General features: G+C 54.0%; 1 protein-coding gene across 1 annotated transcript in view; it reads right to left on the reverse strand.

Annotated features, from left to right (window-relative positions):
• TGFB1 (transforming growth factor beta 1) overlaps window positions 1-11,481 on the reverse strand; it is a gene marked incomplete at its 5' end in the record, with an annotated part of 18,504 nt that extends 7,023 nt beyond the window's left edge. Inside the window, 5 exons of the mRNA XM_008052663.2 lie at window positions 1,266-1,413; window positions 1,647-1,724; window positions 4,100-4,217; window positions 6,895-7,055; window positions 11,214-11,481. Of these exons, the coding sequence (XP_008050854.2) occupies window positions 1,266-1,413; window positions 1,647-1,724; window positions 4,100-4,217; window positions 6,895-7,055; window positions 11,214-11,481 (773 nt within the window). The remainder of the gene's footprint in view (window positions 1-1,265; window positions 1,414-1,646; window positions 1,725-4,099; window positions 4,218-6,894; window positions 7,056-11,213) is intronic.
• Between the last annotated feature and the right edge of the window lie 4 nt (window positions 11,482-11,485).

Consider the following 11,485-nt stretch of genomic DNA (forward strand, 5'->3'; position numbering starts at 1 on the left):
GGCGGGTCTCGAGCCCGCGGGCTCAGGCAATTCACTCACCTCAGCCTCCCAAAGCACGGGATTACAGGCTGAGCCACCAAGCCCAGCTCAGATTATCATTCTAAACACTCGTACTCTGAATTTCAACTTTCTAGGAACCCAGTACTTCAACTGTCTTAGATTGCAATATTCCAGCATCTTAAGATTCTAACATTTGACCAGGCTTGGTGGCTCAGCCTGTAATCCTAGCACTTTGGGAGGCCGAGGCGAGTGGATTGCCTGAGCCTGTAGCTTCGAGACTAGCCCAGGCAACTTGGCAAGACCTCGTCTCTACAATAAATAAAAAATTAGCCGAGCGTGGTAACACACACCTGTAGTTTCTGCTACTTGGAAGGCTGTGGCGGAAGGATTGCCAGAACCCAGCAGGTCGGCACTGGGGTGGCTGTGAGCATGCCACTGCACTCCAACCTGAGCAAGAGTGAGACTTCAACTCAAAAAAAAAAAAAAAAAGATTCTAACATTCCGACAGAATTTTAAACTTTTTCAGATTCCTACTTTCCAAACTTTGAGGCTCTTCGCATTTTTAAATTCCAGTATCCCAATGCTGTATTTCAACAACCCACAATTCTGAGCCCCTCACTCAAGAGGTCCAAGCTGCCACTTTCTTAAATCCCTGCATTCTAACATGCCAACACTGAGTCCCAAACTTCTAGGATACCAATAGTCTGACTTTTTCAACTTCAACATTTGTGGATGCACGACACAGGATTCCACCATTCTGAGCCCAATATTCAAGGGGCTGGAGTCCACAATGTGCCCATGGTGTAGGAATCCCACGTGGGCAACCTTCCAATTCTGAATTCCCAAATTCTAGGAGCTTAACCTTCCAGCTTTCTTTGAGTCAAGCATTCTCAATTTCAATAATTAACACCGAATTCTAGCATTCTAGAATCCCAGCATTCTAGAATCACAACCTGCCATCAACTTAGGAATCCAACATGGCGACCTTCAGACTTTGAATTCCAACATTCTCGGTGTTCAACATTCTAGCATTCTCTGATACCAATACTCCAGCAAGAAAGCAACCTAATCCTAACATTACAGGACTACCAGCTTCCACATCCCAGCATCCTAGGTCTCAGACCTCATCCCTTGAGCCCTCCAAACTAAAGGAATCGCTCAGCTCAAGCACAGCACCAGCCAGGTGTCCCACCTGTAGCACCTGGTCAGCAGAGGCAGTCAAGTCCCAGCCTGGAAGGCCTGAAGGGGATAGCTACAAAGTTCACCTGAAGCAGTAGTTGGTGTCCAGGGCTCGGCGGTGCCGGGAGCTGTGCAGGTGCTGAGCCCTCTCCAGCGGGGTGGCCATGAGGAGTAGGAAGGGCCGGTTCATGCCATGGATGGTGGCCAGGTCACCTCGGCGGCTGGAACTGAACCCTGCTTTGGTTTGGGAGCCGGGGGTTGGGGGACATACACACACACTCTCAGAGGGATAGATGGGTTGGGCAGGGAGGTGGATGGGGAGACACACACACACGCGCGCACACACACACACACACACACACACACACACACGTTGGGCAGGGAGGTGGATGGGGAGACACACACACACACACACACACACACATCCACACACCACTGCCAGGCATGGCCAGGGAAGTGGGCCTCACCGTTGATGTCCACTTGGAGTGTATTGTCTTTGCTGTCACAGGAGCAGTGGGCGCTGAGGCGAAAGCCTTCGACATCCCCTGTGCGTGTGGGAGAGGGAAAACAGTCTGAGTGTGCAATTCATCCAGTCCCTGAGGGACAAGGGAGGAAGGAGGGAGCAAACCCCAGGGGGCTTCTTCCTGCTTCCTCCCACCTGCTCCTGCCCTCTCCCAGCAGCTTTCCTGCTCTAGGTCTTTGCATTGCTGATTCCTTCTCCTCCTTAGGTCTCAGATCAGGTATCACCTCCTCTGAGAGGCCCTCCAGGGCACACGCTTCTCCCCCACACGACATCGTTTTATTTCCACCATAGAGCACAGCCTCTGACATTTGCGTCTGGCTGATTCTCTTACCATTCTCAGTAGAAAGTAGGATACATGGGGGTGGGGATGAGGGGGCAGCATCCTTGCTTCTCTTCTCCCCACCAGGCCTGGCCCATAGTGTTAAAAACAAACACCTACTGTGTACTAGGTGCCAGATCCTGTTCTAAACACTTCACGTGCATAATCTCCTTGAATCCTCCCCAAATTCTCCATGTCACAGATGAGGAAGCACACCAGAAGGGAAGTTACTTGCCCAAGGTCACACAGTTAGCAAAAGTTAGCACTGGGATGCACATCTAGGCCTGGGCGCCTCCCCACATGGCAGGTGTGAAACAAATGTTTCTTGAATGAATGAATAAATGTTTCCTAAGCTCCCACTCTGTGCTGGGTCCCGTGCAGTGTACTCAGGACTCAGCACTGACCAAGACAGATGAGATCCTTCCAGGCTTTGGTCCAGTGGCCTAGGACATTCCTCCTAGTGCCTACCTGTTCCCTAGTCACCAACTTTTCATCTGGATAAACGACCTATTTCAGGAGTCTCAACATAATCACCCTCATCCAGCCCTCCTGGACTCCCCATATGGGCTTGGGTGCCTTCTCTGGGCTCCCAACAGGACTAGACTTCCCCCAATCCATGTGCCTCCCTGCCTGTGCCTCCCTTGCCCAGCCTTGATCATGACTGCCTGATGGGGCTCTGGCAAGATTTCCTAGGAGTCCAGAAGTGACTGTGGGCCCCATGAGGGCAGGACCAAAGGCTGCCTCAGTTACCGCTATGTCCCCCACAACACTCAGCACAGGGCAAGGTGGAGAACAGGAACTTCTCTTGTTGGCAATTTTTTTTTTTTGACTGTTACCCAGGCTGCAGTGCAGTGGCACGCTCACAGCCTCTGCTGCCTCCCACCTGCTGGGCTCAAGTGATCCTTCTGCCTCAACCTTCTAAGTCCACACCCCACTCGTTTTTGTTTTTTTTTTAATTTATTTATTGTTGAGACAAGGTCTAGCTAGCTAAGTTGCCCAGGCTGGTCTTGAACTCCTGGGCCCAAGCAATCCCCTCACCTCTGCCTCCCAAAGTGGCCTGGAATTATAGGCATGAGTCACCGCTCCTGACAGTTGGCAATTCTTGAATGAATGCATGAATGAGAGGGAGGTGAGGAAGAGAGATATGGGTACCAGACTCAGCCAGGAACAGGAAAGACACAATCATTCCCTGGACAAATCAAATGCGTCAGACTCCCTGGCTTCAGGGCCTTTGCACAGGCTGTTCTCTTTGCCCAGAATACTCATTTTTTCTTGTTTTAATAGTTATTTAATCAAGGTGGCCATCAAAATTTAAAATCGATACTAAAAGGTACATGGATATAAACACTTTAATCTTTTTAAAGCTTAGTTTTACTAATGCCCAGAATACTCTTACCCCTTCTTTTCCTGACGCATCTACTCATCCCTCCAACATCAGCTCAGATGTCCCCTCCTCCAGGAAACCCTCCCTGATTCTACGCTGGGTCAGGAACCTCCTTCGGACTCTCCATCCCAGCCAGGCCCACTCTGGGTCATCACTGCGCCTTACAGGTCTGTTCCCCACCCACCAATTGACCACGAGCTCTGCAAGAGCAAGGATGGGGCTATCTGGATCACTGCTGTGTCCTCAGCATTACCCGGCACAGGGCAGGGCAGAGACTAGGTACTCAGAAAGTGAATTAGCCATTAATAGATTCATCATTTGAGATCAGCCCGGGCAACTTGGTGAGACCTGGTCTCTTTAATAAATCAAAAATTAGCCAGGCATGGTAGTGTGTGCTAGTAGTTCTAGCTACTTGGAAGGCTGGGGCGAAAGGATCGCTGGAGCCCAGTGGGTCTACCCTGGGGTGGCCAGGAATGTGCCACTGCACTCCAGCCTGGGTGACGGAGTGAGATTCTAACTCAAAAAAAAAAAAATTAGATTCATCAATTAACCACTCAGGCTTCAGTGTCAAGGAGGAAAGCCAGGTCTCAGCACTCTGACACCAACAGGGGATGGGGAGTGCCAGGCCAGGGGACCCAAGACACACGATAGGATCGACCCCATTGAAAAACGGGAGGAGACAAGCGACCCTCACTTCCATGGGTCAGCCACTGCCGTACAACTCCGGTGACATCAAAAGACAACCACTCCGGTGTGTCGCTGGGAGCCAGCAGTCGGTTGCTGAGGTATCGCCAGGAATTGTTGCTGTATTTCTGGAGAATGAGGAAAACGGAAGAGAGACAATGGGTAGATGTTGCCGTGACCCAACATACGTGGCTGTATCTGCACCCCAACTGCTACCCCAAGCATGCTTCCAGACAGTCCCCAGATACCACCCTCTCAGACACCCACACTGTGAAGCCCTGCGGGACCTGTCCTCTCCCCCAGGACCCCTAAGAGGAGGGGTGGAGAAAGAGCCCGGACTGGGGTCCAGGCACCTCAGCCTCTGCTCCTGACTCCCTTCGGGGCTAAGGGTGCTTTCTTCCCTTCCCTGAGCCCACTTCCTCACTGGGGTGCCCCTTCCAGCTTGGATAGCCCACTGCTGCGGACACTCTGGAGTTTGCTGAGCATACAGTTTGGCAAATTTGACACCCTGAATTCTGAGAGTTGACTACTTTCTAAGGGCTTGTGTTAGAAGTGATTTTATAACTGGGTGCGGTGACTCACGCCTGTAATCCCAGCACTTTGGGAGGCAAGAGGATTGCCTGAGTCCAGGGGTTCGAGACCAGCTTGGGCAACTTGGCGAGACCTCATCTCTACAATAAATAAAAAAATTAGCCGGGCATGGTGGCACATGCCTGTAGTTCCAAATACTTGGAAGGCTGAGGCTGAAGGATTGCCTGAGCCCAGCAGGTCGAAGCAGTGTGCCACTGCACTCCAGCCTGGGTGACAGAGTGAGACTCCAACTCAAAAAAAAAAAAATATTTTATAACTCTGGAGTTTGATAATATCCTGAGTTCCAATTTAATGAGCCTGAGAAGTTCTAGGAGGCTGATGTTCCACGAACCCAAGAGTCTGACAGGCCACACACCTAGATGCTGCAGCCACCTGACATCTGTGTGGAGTGACTCCCAGAGGCTGACAGAACACTCTAAGGAGCTAAGCTAACATTAGACAAGGCTTTCTCACTGTGAGAGTCGAAACCTTCATCCTCTGAGTTTAATGTTCCATCTGACATGGATTCCAGTTCCTATAACCTAAAGACTCCAACTCTTCTGGAGGCATCAATTCTTCTAGAGATTCCTTATCTCTAGAGCAGTGCTGTCCAAAAGAACTTTCTGGAAATGTTCTTTTTCTGCAACATCTAAACTAATAGCTGCTATCGTGACTACAGAGCATTTGAAATATGGCCAGTAAGGCTGAGCAATTTAATTTTGCTTAAATTACTCTATTTTGGGAGGCTGAGGTGAGTGGATTGCCTGAGCCCGCAGGTTCAAGACCCACCTGGGCAGGTGAGACTTCATCTCTACAATAAATAAAAAAATTAGGCGTGGTAGCGAGCGCCTGTAATTCCGGCTATTTGGAAGGCTGAGGCGGAAGGATCGCCGGAGCCCAGCAGGTCGAGGCTGCGGTGGCTGGGAGCGGCCACTGCACTCTAGTCTGGGTGACAGAGTGAGACTCCAACTAAAAAAAAAAAAAATTACTCTATTTATTTTAATTCTCCTTTTTTTGGGGGGGGGGTTGCCCAGGTTGGAGTGCAGTGGCACAATCATGGCTCACTGCAGCCGTGACCTCCTGAGCTCAGGTGATCTGCCTGCCTCAACCTTCCAGAACAGCTGGGACTATAGGCACATGCCACCATGCCTGGGTCACTTAAAAATTTTTTTTTGTAGAGACACGTTCTCGCTGTGTTGTCCAGGCTGATCTCAAACTCTTGGGTGCAAGCAATCCTCTGGCCTCAGCCTCCCAAAGTGCTGGGATACAGGTATGAGCCACTGCACCCTGCCTTAATTCTATTTAGTTTTAATCAATTTAAAATTTGAATCAAGGTAAATGTGACTAGTGACTACCATATTGAACAGAGTGGTTCTCGAGCCTCCAAACTTTTCAAAGATTCCAACTTTCTCTTTTTTGGCGGGGGTTTGGAGTCTCACTCTGTCACCCAGGCTGGAATGTAGTGGCACGCTCACAGCCACTGCAACTTCGACCTGCTGGGCTCAGGAGATCCTTCCTCTTTAGCCTTCAAGTAGCTAGAACCACAGGCATGTACCACCACACCTGGCTAATTTTCTTTTACTTATTTTACAGACAGGTTCTCGCCAAGTTGCCCAGGTTGGTCTCAAACCCCCGGGCTCAGGCCGTCCTCTCACCTCCACCTCCCAAAATGTTGGGATTACAGGTGTAAGCCACCGTGCCCGGCTCAGAGATTCCAACTTTCGTTTTTTTTTTTTGAGTTGGAATCTCACTCTGTCACCCAGACTGGAGTGCGGTGGCCGGGAGCAGCCTCGACCTGCTGGACTCCGGCGATCCTTCTGCCTCAGCCTTCCAAGTATCTGGAACTACAGGTGCGTGCTACCATGCCCGGCTAAGTTTTTGATTTATTGTAGAGATGAGGTCTTGCCAAGTTGCCCAGGCGGGTCTCAAACCCACGGGCTCAGGCAATCCACTCACCTCAGCCTCCCAAAGCGCTGAGATTACAGGCTGAGCCACCGAGCCCAGCTGATTTCAACTTTCAAGAGTCCTGTGAGAGTTCAACTCCTAAGATTCCAACCTTCTTCTAAGCATTTGACATCCTGGGATTCGGAAGTCTGTGCATTTAAGAGTCCTAGGATTCTTTGGTCTGTGCTTCCATCCTTTAGGGATCTTGCAGCTGGCAGCCTCCCGACCTCCCTAAGGCCACGGCTCAGCCCTCTCTGGCCTGTGCCCCACCTGCCTGGCTCTTGTTCTCACCTGGTACAGTTCCACGTGCTGCTCCACCTTTAACTTGAGCCTCAGCAGACGCAGTTCTGCCCGGGAGAGCAATGGGGGCTCGGGCACTGCTTCTCGGAGCTCTGACATGTTGAAGAACATATACATGCTGTGTGTGCTGTGCTTGAATTTGTCATAGATTTCTAGGCGAGAGAAGTGGAAAGAGAAGATGTCAGGAGGTTGGCAGAGGTAGGGGGAGCTGGCGCACCCCAAGTCTAAGAGCATGCGTTCTGGAACCGACAGCTCTGGGTTGTAGTCGGACTCTGATACTTCTTAGCTGTGTGACCTTGGGGGAGTGGCTTCTCCCCTCTGGATTTGTTTTCTCCTCTGTAAAATGGGTCCCGACCACTCTTCTCTCCCATGAAGCACATCTTCAAGTGGCCATTCAGCCTAAGGGTGGCACCAAGGAAGCTTGTAGTCTCAAATGCAAGTTAAATTGCAGAGTAATGGTCAAGGGCACAGGCTTTAGGATCAGATGGTGCCCCTGCTGCCTCTCAGCTGTGTGACCTCAGGCAGTACAAACTCCCTCTCTGAACCTCAGTTTCCTGTTATTCTTTAAAAAACAGCAATAACATTAGCTCTCTGCATTTCCACCCAGGCTCTCCTAACTGAGGTGTTGTGTAGCCTTGGGCAAGTGAACTCCCCTCTCTGAGCCCTATCCTCACCTGTAAGACAAGAACCAATTCCAGGATTGTAGTGTGAAATAAGTGAGATGATGCAGGGACGTGGTCCATAGTCTGCACACACTGGTCACTCAGTCATGCGTTTGTGCACTCAGAGGGTGCTATTTGCCAGATGCTATTCAAAGCACTTTACAAATATGAAAATATTTACACCTCACAACAACCTCAATAATTATATGCATTTAATAGATGAGGAAACTGAGGCACAAAGAGATTAAGTAGTTTGCCCCAAGGGTCACATACCTTGAAGCTGCAAATTGGGACTCAAACTCAGGCAGGCTGGTTACAGAAGTTATGCTCTCTCTCTCTTTTTTTTTTTTTTTTTGAGTAGGAGTTTCACTCCATTGCCCAGGCTGGAGTGCAGTAGCATGCTCACGGCCACCCCAGCATTGACCTGCTGGGCTCAGGAGATCCTTCCACCTCGGCTTTCCAAGTAGCCGGAACTACAGGTGCCCGTCACCACACCTGGCTAATTTTCTGATTTATTGTAGAGATGAGGTCTCGCCAAGTTACCCAAGCTGTTCTCTAACCTGTTCTCGAACCCGTGGGCTCAGGCAATCCTCTCACCTTGGTCTCCCAAAGTGCTGGGATTACAGGCTTGAGCCACTGTACTTAGCCTCTCTCTCTTTCTTTTTTAAGAGGCAGGGCCTTGCTCTGTCGCCCAAGCTGGAGTGCAGTGGCATATATAATCATAGCTCACTGCAGCCTCGAGCTCCTGGGCTCAAGTGGTCCTCCTGCCTTGGCCTTCCAAAGTGCTAGGATTACAGGTGTGAGCCAACATGCCCAGTTGGAGATCTGCTCCTTTTTTTTTTGAGTTGGAGTCTCACTCTGTCGCCCAGACTGGAGTACAGTGGCCGCTCCCGGCCACCACAGCCTCGACCTGCTGGACTCCGGCGATCCTTCCGCCTCAGCCTTCCAAGTAGCCGGAATTACAGGAGTGCGCTACCACGCCCGGCTGATTTTTTGATTTATTGTAGAGATGAGGTCTCGCCTGCCCAGGTGGGTCTCAAACCCGCGGGCTCAGGCAATCCACTCACCTCGGCCTCCCAAAGGCGCGGGATGACAGGCTGAGCCACCCAGCCCGGCTGGAGATCTGTTCTTAAACCCTAAGCAATTCTGCCTCCCTACTAAAGTAGCATTATTATTGTTATTATTACACTCCTCCCTTAACTCCCTCCCCCAACTGATTAGAGGAGGTTAAGTTCATCCTGGTAGGAGGGCTGCAGAGAGGGGAAAAAACATGTTTTCTAGTTTAGGAAAAGTTTGGGGTTAGGGATGAAGGGGCAGGCCACCAACCTCCCTGGACCAACTAAGGAACTGCTTTGGGCGTGCTACAGTGGGGGTGTGAAAGCAGTGGAGAGACTGGCGAGAAAGGACGAAGGAAAGTCCTTCCAGTGGCCCCTCCTCCTACCCTTCCCCACCCTAACCAGGCCTGTCTTCCTGCACCCCCCCCCACTCACCCATAAGCTCTATTCTTGGCCCAGGAATTACTCAGCAAACCCCAAAGAAAGGACCGAACCTCAGCTGGGGGAGACAGATAGGGAGGAAGAGAGACAGGCAGCAGAGGAAGGGTTGGAGGAGGCTGCAGAGAGGGAGGAGGAAAGAGATGGCAGCCACGGAGATGGGGTGTAGGGTGGGGGAGAGAAGAAAAACTGAGAGGAAGGGGAGTCAGAAGAGATGGAGAGACGGAAATTCAGAGACCCCGTAATTGACAGAGACTAATAGGGATAAAATGACAAAGATGCATAGGCACATCCAAGGAGAGAGATATGCCTTTGGGGGAGAGAAGAGGATTGGAGGTGCCAGGGTTAAGGTAACCTCTACTACCAGGCACAGTGGCTCATGCGTGCCTGTAATCCCAGCCCCTTGGGAGGCTGAGGTGAGAGAACTGCTTGAGTCCAGTGAGAGAACTGCCTGAGTCCAAGGGTTCGAGACCAACCTGGGCAACTTGGCCAGACTTCATCTCTATGACAAAATAAGTTAGCCAGGCGTGGTGGTGTGTGCCTGTAGTCGCAGCTACTCAAGAGGCTGAGGTGGGAGGATGCCTGAGCCCAGGAGATGGAGGCTGATCTCTGAGCCGTGATGGTTTTGATCAGGCTACTGCACCCCAGTCTGGGCGACAGAGGAAGACCTCGACTCAACCCACCCCCCCAAAAAAACAAATACAAAAAAACAAAAAGAAAAAAAAAAGGAACTTCTACAAGGAAGCCAAAGCGATGGGAAAGAAGGCGAGACACAGATGCGGGTGGGGAGGAGGAATCCCTTGGCTGGAGCCGCAAACTGGCGCGGGAATGGGCGGGACGCACATTCGCCGCCCAAGAGAGAAAGTGAAATCCCGGGGACCGTCCCCCAGGCTGCGGGCTAGGTGAGACGCCCGGGTCCCCCCGTGGGTGCCAACCCGCTCGGCCCGACGGGAGCCCCGCCCGTCGCTGGGGTGAGCAGGGCGGGAGGCGACGCCGCCGGGAGGGCGGGGACCGGACCTGCCTCGTCTCGCCCCGGGCTCCGCGCGCGATCCCCGCCCCCCGGGCACGGGAAGGAAAGGGAAGGGAGGAGGGCGAGGCGGCCGGACGCTGGGGTTTCCCCGGCCTCCCGGAGAGGAACCGGGGCTCCGGGTCCAGGCTGCCGGCGTGAAGTGCAGCGGGGTCCTCCTCCCCCTTCGGGACGCGCAGGCTCCGCCCCCCGCGCGTGGCACCCACGTGGGGCTTTCTCACCCCTACCAGCTCGGTTTTCCCACCTCGGTCTGATGGAGTCGCTCCTCACGCAGCCCACCGCCCTCCGCCCCTGGCGAGTGGGGGTCTCGCTGCTCACAGCCCGGACGGCGCTGTGTGCCTCTCCTCCGCCCCTCCCGGGCCCCCCTTTCCCACGCCCGTCTCCCCTCTGAAGACCCTTCCCACGACCCAGGATTCAGGCCTCCTGGGGGTTCGACTCCTCGCTGGATTCCCCCCGTTCCTCTCTCGTCCCTGGGCGACACATCCACGAGGCCTCCGCATCCCCGGCCCCCTCCTGGGGTGTCCGCTCGTCTCCCGCTGGCCCCTCTTTCTTCCCCCAAAGACCTCGCGGCCCCTCTCCCCGCATGTATCTTACCCCCACCGTTTCTCTTTCCACGACTTCTCCCCCCGCGGCATCCCTCTGGGAGCGGGTCCGCTCCCCCCTTCCCGGCACCTCTGGGGTTCGTTTCGTCTCCCGAGCTGAGTCGGCGGCACCCACCGCCTCTCCTTTCCCGAACGCCAGGGTCTTCGCGTCTCCCAAACCGGGCTCGCTTCCCTGCCACCGCCACCCCGCGACCCCCGCCTCCCACGCGCCCTGGGGGAGGGAGCCTTTCTCTGCCCTCGGGTTGCTTCTCTCCCTCCAGGGGACGGCCGCCACGGCCCCACGTGTTCCCGTCGCCCCCCAGAAGCGGTCCACGGCGCTCGCTGTCTCCTCCTCCGCAAGACCAGGCACCCGGGGGGCAGGGAGCTCGGCGCCATCCTCTTGGGGGCACCCCCCACCGCGCGCCCCGCGCCCCCGGGGGCCCTTTCCCCGGCCCGTTTCCTCCGCCCGTCGTTTCCTCCCCGTGACCCCTGCACTCCGGCGCCCCCTGGGGGCCCCCTCCCGGCTCCCCGGCCCCTCCGCGCTCAATGTTTTGGTTTTCCACCATTAGCACGCGGGTGACCTCCTTGGCGTAGTAGTCCGCCTCGGGCTCGGGCTCCGGCTCGGCGCTCTCCCCCGCCACCCGGTCGCGGGTGCTGTTGTACAGGGCGAGCACGGCCTCGGGCAGCGGGCCCGGCGGCACCTCCCCCTGGCTCGGGGGGCTGGCGAGCCGCAGCTTGGACAGGATCTGGCCGCGGATGGCCTCGATGCGCTTCCGCTTCACCAGCTCCATGTCGACGGTCTTGCAGGTGGACAGTCCC

Source organism: Carlito syrichta, unplaced genomic scaffold (genome assembly GCF_000164805.1).
Source record: "Carlito syrichta isolate Samal-C Ts95f unplaced genomic scaffold, Tarsius_syrichta-2.0.1 Scaffold287184, whole genome shotgun sequence".
Classification (NCBI taxonomy): Eukaryota; Metazoa; Chordata; class Mammalia; order Primates; family Tarsiidae; genus Carlito; species Carlito syrichta.